Source organism: Antedon mediterranea, chromosome 1 (assembly GCF_964355755.1).
Source record: "Antedon mediterranea chromosome 1, ecAntMedi1.1, whole genome shotgun sequence".
NCBI classification, from domain to species: Eukaryota; Metazoa; Echinodermata; class Crinoidea; order Comatulida; family Antedonidae; genus Antedon; species Antedon mediterranea.
In genome coordinates, this window is record NC_092670.1 from 11080262 (window position 1) to 11094738 (window position 14477).

The 14477-nt window shown below is 35.6% G+C and overlaps 2 protein-coding genes across 2 annotated transcripts; both read left to right on the plus strand.

The window, feature by feature from the left end:
- Positions 1–4134: 4134 nt before the first annotated feature.
- Positions 4135–4929, plus strand: LOC140041469 (uncharacterized). The gene has a single exon (XM_072087638.1). The coding sequence runs from the start codon at positions 4135–4137 to the stop codon at positions 4927–4929; it is 795 nt and encodes a 264-aa protein (XP_071943739.1).
- A 120-nt stretch (positions 4930–5049) lies between these two features.
- On the plus strand, positions 5050–8780 carry LOC140041485 (uncharacterized). The gene is made up of 3 exons (XM_072087639.1): positions 5050–5804; positions 5963–6017; positions 6291–8780. Exons 1-3 carry the CDS (start codon positions 5050–5052, stop codon positions 8778–8780), a joined length of 3300 nt encoding a protein of 1099 aa, XP_071943740.1.
- Positions 8781–14477: the final 5697 nt, after the last annotated feature.

The following is a 14477-nucleotide window of genomic DNA, read 5'->3' on the forward strand; positions in this document are numbered from 1 at the left end:
AGGTGTGGTATTCAGAATAAATGTTGGGAGTTAAAATACAAGGCAGGTGCGAAAGATAAATATTTGTAATCTTAGGTGTTGGGTCTTAGCTTTCGTGATCTTAGGTCTTAAGGGGTCTGAGCTTTCGTGGTCTGAGCTTTCGTGACACCCTTTTGTAAACACATCGTCATCGTGTTTATGAATTTATTTATATCGAACGATATACGCGATGTTTATAATTGTCCGCGTATAAGAATTCATATAAATAAATACATTCCAATACAACGTATATTATTACTTGTTTATTTATCACAGTATACATTTTAGTTGAGGAATATTTATCATAACTATTATAATAGCTTTTATACGAGTCCGAGGCCTAGCCCTATTAGCGAGCGATTGTTCCAGGGGCGGAAAGTCACTTAGTGACGTTGTGATCGGGCGCGTCGGGCCTAGCTAATATTAATAATATGACCTGAAATAAGCGGCTAACAAGAACTGTTATATACTTGCTTACAATTGTTTTATTATTGATGAACAAACAAGCAATTAGATTGAATAACAAATTATTTATTCATTTTTTTGGGGTAAAAACATGTACAAACTAGTACTGTATAATATAAATTATAATATTAGTAATATTAAACCATGGAGGTATACCTCCATGATTAAACTAATACAGTTAATAATAAAATATAAAATAGGCCTAACATACAATAAATATTCAATTTTTAAGGTCTACCACATGACAATAACATAATTTACAGAGTATAGTGTAGTAGGTTTGCATTCAACATAAATATTTGTAATTCAACATTTTGTTTTAAATAATTAAATTATAGTTTGGGTATGACAATGTCGGTAGGTACCGGTGTCATCTTTTTATCCACTTCACTCTCAGTTTGAAGTCACAAAGACAAAGAACTCTGCATCATCAACGATTCCTGAAAGTGTCAGAAAAAATAATAAATATTATTTAAAAAAAATGTTAATGTCTGGTTGTATATATAATTATAATATTATATGATGACATAAAAGTAAGGCAAATGGAAGCTGTATTTTATTAATTAAATTACAGTATTTATTTACTATTATTATTTATATAATCTAGGCCTACTACTAGTAGGCCTACTAGCAGCCTGCTAGGCATCTATTCAGCCTAATAAATCAAATAATAAATGAAAAATAAAATAATAATATTAATACTGATTGAAAAAAAGTATTTTTTTTGCGGGGATCAGATCACCAGGCTAGGCCGGCCAGGACCAATGATACTCGTAATCAGTACAACTTAACGACTATCGGATCAGCATCAACACAGTACAACACACGTCTCGCTATCGCCTATACTGACACACGTGTCTCGCGTTGCCGAAACCACGCTCACAGCTAGAAAATGTACCTACCTTTCGAGGCCTGAGAATACACCAACAAATTTTGACCAGGATAGAAATATATCATACTCGATTAAACTAATATTATTCTTGATAAAACAATTGATTATAATCTTTTTAATTTGTTGGGATGCACCTCCGACTATTCAGAAAATGGACAACAAAACAGTAGTCAAATCGTACCACATTTATAAATTTCACGAGTCCCGATTTCAGTCGCCGAATGTATTGTATTAGCTTCGGTTTCTTTGAAGGAAACCGATTGGTTATTCAATAATACTTATTAGGAAATGCTTTTACCATAATAGGTAATGTTGGGCGGTACTTAAATATTCATGAGAGCTTAAAATAAAACAGCACTTATTTGCTAGGCGACGAAAAATCGTGGTTTCAGTTTTCAACGATAGGTGGCGCTTCAAAATCGTCAATGCGGAAGTAAGTCGATTTTACACGATTTAACGGTCAAAACGCGAAGTGGCTTTCCCACTGTGTTTAAGTCAAATTTAAACAAACTTAATTTGTGTTTTGTATTTAACATTAGGGGTGAGGGATGGGGAAGAGGATGGGTGCAAAGAGGAACAATTTTTAAATATATTAAATATATTCTTTATCCATTTAGTAACGAAATATTAATTGTTTTCATGTTTTACAAATAATATATCACTAAACACAGTAAAACATTGCTATGTAATACTTTGTTGAAACTATCACCGTCCTAGTCGATATCGCATTTAGGTATTGATAATAATAATAATATGGCTTTTGAATATATAATTACTGTCTGTAGAATAACATTTATTTTATATGGGTTGTATTATTGCTAAGCTATCACCAAATCGCGTTATAACATTATTTCTCAGGGTTTTTTGCCCCATTGATCAATACCAAACGCGTATCGGTATTATAGTTTTTAATGAATCATTACATTAATAAAAATACTCAATTAAATTAATCGTGTCAGTCCAATTCCGACTTATGTTTCGATCACATAGTTCTGTGTCTACACTGTCCCAACTAGTTTAACAAAAAAAGTGTGATGTGCCCAAATATGGTAGTGATATGCCCGATTATCGTAGTGATATGACATCGTCATGTCTATATAATATGGGCACATCATATTTAGTTTGATAGTATATATAGACAGAGCTTAAGGATTATATTTAAAAAATGTTTTCTTACATTTTGAACGGAAGTATTTATTTGTTTATAAGCCCAATTTTCCAGTCTTAATTTTACATTTTGAAAAAAAGTATTTATTTGTTTATAAGCCCAATTTTCCAGTCTTAATTTTACATTTTGAAAAAAAAGTATTTTATTTGTTGATAAGCCCAATTGTGCAGTCTTATTTTACATTTGAACGAAAGTATTTATTTGTTAATAAGCCCAATTTTGCAGTCTTATTTTACCTTTTAAACGAAAGTATTTATTTGTTGATAAGCCGAATTTTCCAGTTTAATAATAATGACCCCTTCCACAGTGCTTATACCATATACATTTTACATGATATTGACCGTGGGTTCTTTACGCCTCTGATGCATTTGTTTTTATTGTACCTTTTTAATAAATTATTATATGTTTAGGCCTAATCACACCCAATTTAATGAAACGGTCAGATTCCGATTTCAATTGAACGAAAGTAGTACTGTATTTATTGTAAAGTTCATAAGATACATAGCGCTAGATAATTATTTTAGATTAGCCCTCTAGCGATAACCTTCGACATGATCGGAGGATGATGGCAAAAAACCATGTGTTAAAGATGGTTTCGTAGTTCTATAGGGGAACTAAACATCCAAGTGTAGTTTAAAGTATAGTTTCATAGGGAAACTAGATAGATACTTTAAGATAATATTGTTAATAGATAAAGGAAGATTTCAAGTGTACTAGGAAGGTTCAGAAGTTTCGAAACCTCTCAATCCTCGACCATACTCAAATTAAAGAAAGAGAAAAGAATAAAGATACTTTGACAGATTTTACTGAGCATCGTGATTGTTGTTATCTGCCTGACTTATCCTGTACACCTGTTAACATTTCGAAACTTGACAATGTCAAGCACACAGAGTTCGACTAGAAGTAGCCAATTAGAGATATCAGCAGCAGAATCAAGAGCTGAATTGGCGGTTGCTAAGGCGAGAGCTCAATATAATAAGAAAACCTTACAGAAAAGATTAGAACTTGAACAAATAGAAGAAGAGGGTAAATTAGCCGTAGCACAAGCCGGCTCAGATGCCTTGGACAAAGAGCTAGAACGATTGTCCATTACGGCTGACGATACACCTCAGGTACCAAATACTGATGCGGTCGATAAGGTTAGTCAATACCTTGACTCATTAGACAAAAACGAAGCGGTACAGCCTGTCTTAGAACCAGTACCACCTACACTATCACCTAATGCAACATCATGGTTTCCAAGGGCAAACCCAACTACAGATCAGACCACAGTTACACCTAAACCTGAAATAAGCTCTGCACCTTACCTGATTACACCTACTCCAGCCGTTGAACAGACCAATAATATACTACTACAGAATTTGATTAAAAAACAGGGAGAAGTACTGTCCCAATGGTTGATACAAACAAGTCTACCTAAAAGGGGACTTACAAAATTCGACGGCAACCCAATAGATTATGGACGATTTAAGAGAGCCTTTAAGCACGAGGTGGAAGGCCAGGCAAGGTTCGCAGCGAGAGAGACAAACTGTACTACTTAGAACAATATACAACTGGTGAGGTGAATAATCTGGTCAAGAGCTATTTAGCTATGGATCCTGGAGAAGGCATTAGACAAGCGAAGCAGGCGCTAATAGATAAATACGGTAATCCATTCAGATTGGCGGATGCCTATATTACATCATTAAAGGACTTTCCTGATATAAAGGCAGAGGATAAAGATTCTTTGTCCAGATACTCATTACTACTTATCGAATGTAAGAACTCCATGTCCAGTCTCGATCATTTACAAGAATTAAATCATACAAGTAGCATACAGACCCTCACGTTGAAACTGCCTTACCGCATGGGAGACAAATGGAGGACCAAAGCAGACCTTATTCAAGAAACTAGAAGGGTACAATTTGACGACTTTGTACTATTCGTAGAAAAACAGTCCAGGATTCTTAGTAATCCTACGTTTGGGAACATCAAAGACGAAAAGGTATCTCAGCGCAAACCACCACATAGACCAAAGGGAGCTTATGCTGCAGCCGAAGTGCAAAGAGACTGTCTTTACTGCAGTAAAGGCGCACACAGAATAGAAGAGTGCAGGAAATTCGACAACCTGCAAAGACCAGAGAAACTAACCTACATTAAAGAACACAGATTATGCTACGGCTGCTTAACTACTGGTCACTTGGCTAAACATTGCAACAGTCGCCACACGTGCACCAAATGTAAGAGGAGGCACCCAAACACGCTCCACCAAGACCCAGTTGTTAACACTAAAACGACAAACAAGAATAAAGGTAAGCAGCCTAACCAACTGCAAGCTGCGTGTGCCAAGATAAATCAAGGAGAATGTGCCTTGGCAGTGATCCCAGTTCGCGTAAGCGTTGGATGATCACACCAAGTAGAAACATACGCCTTTCTAGATCCAGGGAGCACCATTTCGTTTTGCTCAGAGGCACTCGTAAAACAACTTGGCGTTGGTGGAAGGAATGAATGTATCACCATTGACACGATGGGGTCTACGTACCGATTAACAACAAAGGCGGTAAAGGGACTAAAGGTAACTTCCCTAGACAACAGAAATATGGAAACTGTTATACACACTGCATATACTAAGAGCAACTTACCTATTCAGAAGGCACACTTTCCTAAACAATCGGACATTGACAAGTGGCCACATTTACAAGGCGTAAAAATACCCCAGATAGATAAGGGTAAAGAAGTGGGTCTACTGATGGGCATGGGTGTAGCAAGTGCTTATACACCTCTGGAAGTAAAAACAGGACCTATCGACGCTCCCCATGCAACCAGAACTAACCTGGGGTGGATCGTTTGGAACTTGATTGGTAACCACGAAAGTAGTCACCCATACCCAGCAAACTTCGTTGGAAGAAATGTAGAAAAGTCTACTTACGACACGTTGGAGAAGTTAGTAAAAAGGAGCACCGAGATTGACTTCCCAGAAAGTGGTTTGGATCTTACACAAAACCATTCTGTTGAAGATAAATTATTCCTCAGGAAAGTAAACGAAAGCATAGTGAAGGGACCCGACAATCACTTTACAATTAGCCTTCCTTTTAGACGCAATGAAGTGGTCATGCCTGACAACAGACTACAAGCAGTCAAACGACTAGAGTCATTATGTCGTCGTCTGAAGGCAGATAAACCATACGCAATGGAATACACCAACTACATGGATGAATTGTTAACCAAGGGATATGCAGAGAGAGTACCACCTGACGAAATTATACAAGATGGACACAAATGGTATATCCCTCACCAGGCGTTTACAATCCCCAGAAACCTGGGAAATTAAGAGTGGTTTTCGACTGTGGAGCAAGATATCAGGGAGTAGCTCTTAATGATGTTTTGTTACCCGGACCAAACCTGACTAGCAACCTATTGGGGGTGCTACTCCGTTTCAGGGAAGAAGAAGTTGCCATAATTGCTGATGTGGAAAAGATGTTCCACCAAGTCAAAGTACCGGAAAGTGATAGAAACTTCCTCAGATTTCTATGGTTCCCAAATGGAAACATTTATGCTACTCCCGTAGAATATAGAATGACCGTGCACCTATTCGGATCAACCTAGTCACCCTCATGTGCAAATAAGGCACTACAACAGACAGCAGCCGACTGTTCTATTTCAGAAATCCAAGAAAACACCAAGAAAACATTGTTACGTAACTTCTACGTAGATGATCTGTTAAAGAGTGTGGAGAATCCGGAGACATGAGTGGAACTTATTAAGCAGCTGAGAATACTATGCCAAGATGGAGGATTTCGTTTGACAAAATGGACCAGCAATTCAAAGAAAGTAATAAACACTATACCAGAATCTGAACGGTCAAAGGAACTTCAGTCAATTAATCTACATGAAGAAACCATACCATGTGAAAGAGCATTAGGCATTAAATGGCATCCAGAAGAAGAATATTTATATTTCGAAGCTTCAACCAGAGAGCAAGCTGTCACAAGGAGAGGAATCTTATCTACAATAAGTTCTGTTTTTGACCCAATGGGCTTAATAGCACCAGTTATCCTACCGGCGAAGATATTACTTCAAGAAGTAATGCGAGATAACAAAGGCTGGGATGAACCCATTGACGGGGAAATAAAACAACGCTGGCAGACCTGGTTGGAAGAATCAAAACTTATTTCTAACATCAAGATACCAAGATGCGTTAACTTGAATTGTGCAAAGAGACTATGTCAACTCCATATGTTCGCAGACGCTAGTGAAATGGGCTACGGAATAGTCGCCTACGTACGATGTGTGGTAGATGGAGCCATTACCTGCAACAATCTGTATAGCCGTTCAAGAGTTTCACCACTCAAGCGAATGACAATACCACGACTTGAGCTTACAGCAGCGACATTGGCGGTAAAGAGTGCAAGCTTAATCCAATCTGAAATAGATTACAACTTTGACGATATCCTTTTCTGGACTGATAGCATGTTGGTGATCAACTATATTAACAATGTGAGTACAAGATTCAGTACCTTTGTTGCTAATCGACTAAATGTCATACAAGAAGGATCTACTACGAGTCAATGGAGACATGTTGGTACTAAAGATAACCCTGCTGACATCGCCTCAAGAGGACTGAAACTAGGAAAAATCGAAAATGAGAAAATGTGGTTACGAGGGCCGGAATTCCTCTGGCAGGAAACAAACCAGTGGCCTCAACAAATTCAAGGTAGCCATAATTTGAAGATAGATGATCCTGAAGTCAAGAAGGTTGCATGTCCAGTCTTGCCTTATGCTGATACATTACAAACCTTGGCGAAACACTATTCATCTTGGAGTCGCCTACGTAGAGCCACCGCCTGGATGATAAAGTTAAAACAGGTTCTTCGCAAGAAGGATGTAGACAGAAAATATCTGACGGTATCCGAACTAAAAGCAGCTGAAGTGTCTCTCGTAAGAAATGTTCAAAGAAGGAGTTATATAGAAGAGATTAAATCATTGGAAGCTGGTAATCAAATCAAGAAATCAAGTCCATTAGTAAAACTTGATCCATTTTTGGAAAATGGCGTCCTAAAGGTAGGAGGTCGCTTGAGAAGAGCAGAGTTGGGTTCGTCTAAACACCAAATGATCCTGCCTAAGAACTCTCATGTTTCCCAGTTAATAATACGAGAGATGCACAGAAATCTTGGCCATTGTGGCAGAAACCAAATCATAACGCACCTGAGGAAAAAATACTGGGTACCTCAAGTCGTCTCTGCTACCAGGAAATTAATCAGCAAATGCGTACTATGTAGAAGGTACCACAGAAGAGCGGAAAACCAGAAAATGGCCGACCTGCCGAGTTGTAGAGTAACTGTTGGTGAAAACCCATTCTCACATACTGGAATGGATTACTTTGGACCCTTCGATATAAAAAGAGGAAGAACTATACATAAGAGATATGGAGTAATATTTACCTGTTTGAAAACTAGAGCAATTCACTTGGAAGTATCTGACTCATTGACGACCACTAGTTGCCTCAATGCTCTTCGACGTTTTACCGCAAGGAGAGCCCCAATACGCATGATAATGTCAGACAATGGAACAAACCTCATTGGTGCCAAGAATGAGCTAAAAAAGGCAATTAAGGAGCTCAACCCAAGGGAAATCCAAAGTAATATGCTTCGACAAAATATAGACTGGAAATTTAATCCGCCTTCCGCTTCACACTACGGTGGCACATGGGAGAGAATGATTCGTTCTGTTCGGAAGGTCTTATATAGTGTTCTGAAGGAGCAACCAATGGAGCTAGATGACGAAGGACTTCCAACAGTATTTTGTGAAGTTGAAGGAATTGTCAATAGCAGACCGTTGACGATTATATCAGACAGTCCATTAGATAAAGATCCGTTAACACCTAACCACTTTCTTCTTGTGGGAAACAAGCAAACATCAATGGAACCAGGCGTGTTCGAAAGAAAGGAACTAGTAAAGGGATGGAGACAAATTCAGTATTTAACAAATCTCTTCTGGAGACGTTGGTCCAAGGAATATTTGGTAACACTTCAGGAACGACAGAGATGGTTTCACCAGAGAAAAAATGTGAATGTAGGAGAAATTGTGTTGATATGCGACAACAACTCACCAAGAGGACAATGGCCAATGGGCAGAGTGGTGGAGGTATACCCTGATGAGAAAGGTTATGTTAGAGCAGTGAAGCTCAAGACAAGCACATCTGAACTGAAGAGACCAATTACTAAGTTGGTGGTGTTGTTAGAAGCAGATTCTCCATAATTATTTATGTCATAATATAGCTAACAAGTAAATCTTACGCTATTTAGTTAACGATACAAATTTTTAAACGAGACTAATTATTAAGATTACTAATTGTTTTTGCAGTTTGCTAATGCTCATTTTATGTTATTCGCATTAGGAGGGCCGGTGTAAAGTTCATAAGATACATATAGATGAGGGCGCTAGATAATTATTTTAGATTAGCCCTCTAGCGATAACCTTCGACATGATCAGAGGATGATGGCAAAAAACCATGTGTTAAAGATGGTTTCGTAGTTCTATAGGGGAACTAAACATCCAAGTGTAGTTTAAAGTATAGTTTCATAGGGAAACTAGATAGATACTTTAAGATAATATTGTTAATAGATAAAGGAAGATTTCAAGTGTACTAGGAAGGTTCAGAAGTTTCGAAACCTCTCAATCCTCGACCATACTCAAATTAAAGAAAGAGAAAAGAATAAAGATACTTTGACAGATTTTACTGAGCATCGTGATTGTTGTTATCTGCCTGACTTATCCTGTACACCTGTTAACATTTATTATTCATTGATAAGCCAAGGGTTCCATGGCGTTAGCCGATATCTTGAGCATTTGACTCTTGTGTCAACCTGTAACACAAATCATTCTTCAAAATCTAAAGAAAGAACCTTACACGTCTTTTTTGTGAGTGATACACTATGGATATGCCCACGGAAATAATATGTGGACATTACAAACAATCATAGGCCTACAGTAACAAACATAACATGGCTAATAAGCATAACATTCAGACTTGCTTGTTTTCTAGTGGATTTTTATTTACTTTAGCATGTAGAATAAATCTAGTAACAGTGGCTATATTAATAATTATACTGATTATCCTTGATGTTATCGCGTCTAATAATAAAATATTTTGTTGTTGATAAGCCCAATTTTTCAGCCTTGATTTTACATTTTGAACGAAAGTATTTATTTGTTGATAAGCCCAATTTTGCAGTCTTAATAATGACCCTTCCACAGTGCATTTTACATGATATTGACCGAGGGTTTTTACGCCTCTATAGCCACTGATCAATACCATAATTAATGTACTTTTTTAAATGAATATTGAAATGTTTCAACATACCCAATTCAAAAAAACGGTCCGTTTTCGAGTTCAATCTTTTGATTAGAGAGGTTGGAGTTTCATTTTGAACGAAAGTATTTATTTGATTGATAAGCCAAATTTCTAGTCCTAATGATTTGAGATTCAACGGGTTTTGCTTTCAATTGTATAATAATATAATTATATATATATATATATATATATATATATATATATATATATATATATATATATATATATATATATATATATATAATATTAAGTATAATTATGAATTCACCAAAACTTTCATATGGCGCGCCAAGCTGTCATTTATTCAAGCAATAGAGATATCTTAGTTTTTAATAGAGATATCTTAGTTTTAAATAGAGATATCTTAGTTTTAAATAGAGATATCTCTATTAATAGAGATATCTCTATTAATAGAGATATCTCTATTAACAGAGATATCTCTATTTAAAACTAAGATATCTCTATTAAAAACTAAGATATCTCTATTAAAAACTAAGATATCTTAGTTTTAAATAGAGACATTACTGTCATAAATGTTGAAACCACTTATAAAACCTTTTTTTTAAAGAAAATATAATTGTGTTAGGAGAAGGCTAATTAACAAATAGATAATGTACAAACCTTTTTCTGGATTAATTAATGGAGCAGGCGTTCTGCTGCTGCTACCTAGACTGATTGTTCACCTTCTGACGATAATTGATTGGACTCCCCACGGCATCTGATAACCAACAAAAAATTTACGAGGACTGTTTCAATGATTTAATATCTGACGGCGTATTATTATAACATTGGCCTAGATTGACAGTCAAAGAAAGTCACTGTAAATACCTCCCTCTTTATGTTGACAGAGCCAAAATAAAGTTTTGACCATTATCGAATGATTATTTGACAGTGACTTATTATAATACCGGCCTGGTTGACAGCAAAAACGAAGTTATTATTTATTGATCAAGATTTTACAGGTTTCTGTCTACATCTCAATAATACTGTATTATCAGCAAAGGCTTTCATATAGACTCTCTTCTCCCAGACGTTTTTTGGGTCCAGCAGCTACCTATAAATTATAGTCGAGTTTCCAAATTCACAAAACTGTCAGCCTTAGATACTAAAGCTACCGCTATGAAACAGCTTATTAATGAATGTGTCCTCCTGGGACATAGCTGGCTAGAGCCGCGGCGCGAAAAAAATTGATCGAATTTCTGTTATGAGTATACAGTACTTGCCTTTACGACGCCCGAGGGAATAGACACTTGTGGAACAGAGATTGGAATGTTCCATTCATCGCAAATCAATACATTTGTATAAACGTATATTAAATCTATCAAAATAGTATTTTTAAAGAAAAGCGGCCTGTCTTCAACATTATGATGCTGTACTCGAGCTGTTCAACCGGTTTTCAGCCATTAAAAACAATTATCGTAGGAGGAGATAGGAAAATGCGAAGCATCCTCGTATTATTGTCTGTGGGTATTTTTTAATACGGACATCCATTAGACAGTGTATACCACGATCGGGAAACACCCCTATTTGGGGAAAATCGTTGAACCTAAATTCGTTTTAATCGTCAATAACAAACTATCGAACTCAATTTAATTAGTAATTAAAATCAGTACCGAAAGTACGAACCAACTTTATATACCATCGAGTAAACATTCTAGAAATAACGCGCGATTTACCGAATTTTGCCCTTACGTAAATTTATATATAGATTGATCGAATCATCATTGATGACACACGGCAGAAGAAAGACAATTAAAGTTAGCATTTCGACGTTTTTTGAATTATGTATTGGCGAATGAAACTGTTATTGTGCCAATACAATCTACAATTCATCTTAAAATACTCGATGATACTGTATGAGTTACTTAATGTGGTACGAACTATATTTTTTCTTATGAAGTTACATATTCCATTATCCAATCACTTTACATACAACCCAGTGTGCACCAATCAAAATGGTGATATTAAGATATGATTTACATAAACGAAGTTAAACATGAGGATATGCATGATCTGTTGTTTTAGACGCATTTATTTTGTATTTTTATAAATTGAGCAATATTAGGCTTCACGTATCTTGATAGGCTCAGTAAGTAATAACAGTAATATCCTTAAAAGGCTGACCGGTTAATATGATAAATAAAGTTTGATTTTCTTTCATTGTTCTTTCAATGCGTGCACTAGCGACTCTACGTAACAAAATTTCCTTTTAATAATTGTGTTTTCCCCCGCATGCGTGAAATCAAACCTGCTGGTCCTAACTAGCTGGTTTATCCTGAAATATTTCAAAGTAAGTTGAAATCGTCTTTTTACTGATTTCTCAATTTACTATTATTAATTTCAGTAGCCTGGATATTAAAAACAAGTCTGCAGTCAATACAGAATTTAATAAATGTCACCACTGCAATGAATAAGTTGTTAGTATTCCAATATTGAATCACCTCGATTCTTTTAATCTTCTTTTTTTCTTTCTAAGAAATTTCATATATATGTATATTTCTATTACAGACTGCATATATAATATATATGATGAAGATGTTTAATAAAATTAACCAATAAATTATTATTGTCCTATATTTAATTACTACTTTCAATATTTGTTTATGACTGTTTATACAATACAAAACAGCTACAATTACGATTCTCGAGCAACAATATCTAACATTGCTTTCAAGAATCATAATGGTATCACAATTTTCAAAATTGAAGGGAAAATCTTATAAAACTAGAGTTGAGCTTGTCACATAGTTAAGTTATCCACGCGCACAACAACAACAAACAACAGCAACAATCATGTTAACGTGTGTGCACGTTTGTGTTTGTGGATAACCTAAGCGACAGATTCAACTCAAGTTAGCGTTAAGTAATGGAATGCAACGCAAGAACGTAAGCGCAATACAAGTAGTTGACCAATAACAAGAGATAGTTCGAATAATCCATTGCTTGCGTTGCATTATACATTTTCGTAGTTTGTATGTATTTCTGTAGTATTTATATCCATTTGACAATAATTTTATTTCACCACTGCAATCAATAAGTTGTTCAATATTCTAATATTCGACTCTTTAAAATCTCTTTTAGATCATAAGACATAAGAAAACTTGATTTCCAAGACATTTCATATTATGTATATTTCTAATACAGACTGCATATTTATAATATGATGAAGATGTTTAATAAATTAAACAAATACATTATTGTCCTTATATCAAATTACTTTTTCAATCTCTTTTGATGATTGTTTACAGAACACTAATATATTTAAACAGCTACAACGATTCTCAAGCAACAATATTTAACATTTCTTTCAAGTCAAGAATCATAATGGTATCACACTTTTCAAAATGTGAGGGTAAATCATTAGGACGCAAATCCCATTAGGACGTAAGCGCAACGCAAGTAATTTGACCAATCAATTTAAACAAAACAAGAAAGAAACCCACATCGGCAGAGGCTGGAGTATTTTGGAAAATGAATAGTCCGGGCCTCAAGTTTGCGTATTTTGGACAATTCGCGTATTTTGGAAAATGAATAGCGCCCTCAAGTTGATATACCGTATTTATAAACGAATTTCTTTGAATAAACGTCTCCCTCAAATAAACACCCCGTCCCATCGTTTGGAATAAACGGCCCTCTGAAATAAACGCTCCGGGCCTTTATTTTTTCCTCAAAAACGTCCCGCCACATGTATATACACACAGTACACAGTAGTAGAATTCATACATCCATCATCTCTTACCATAGAATTGTTACTGTATTTTTTCAAATGTAGAGAGAATTTATTTGATTATACATGCTACCATATTACACCCACAGAAATAAACGCCTCCTTCGAATAAACGACTCCCTCGAATAAACGCCCCTCTAAAATCTCTCCTGAACAATATACGCCCGGGCCGTTTATTCGAATAAATACGGTATTTTGTATTTAGGATTAGTTTAGCGCCCTCAAGTTGACGTAATTTGGAAAACAATCTTCTTATTTCGGGTTCACCAACCCGCTTTCCACTCAAATGTTAATGTGCTTGCTCAATCAATTATGTTTCACGATTTTAATTTTGATGATGATATCTTAGCTCTTCAGAATTAAAGGTGATGTTTATAACTTATATGAAAGGTGCTGAAATTTAGATATAAATTCATAAAACCTGTGCCTTGTGCAGTACTTAACTTATTTGATACCAATTATAGGGTCTACGTAATCAAGCTGAAAATGGTATATGGAATATGTTGATAGTCCTGTTACATACGATGTATGAGGGCGCTGATACAACTGCAAGAACTCTGGGCATTGTCCTTCAAATCTTGGTTTGTTCTCTCTCATGATTACCCCAACCCCCTCTTTTCTCTTTATTTTTTACTGTTAATAAATCAGTAGAATTTGTGCTGCTTGATATTATGTAATTGTGAACCATTATTAACTTTTTGTACATGTATGTATATAATATATATATATATATATATTGTAAAAACTGTATGACTTTATTTTGTAAACATTTTGTATGGGTCGAACCTCTTGTTACGAGAGTGTTCCTCCGTTTTAAAGGAGAGTAACCAATAAATATTACCGACTCGTTTAAATGAACAGCCGAGGAATCATT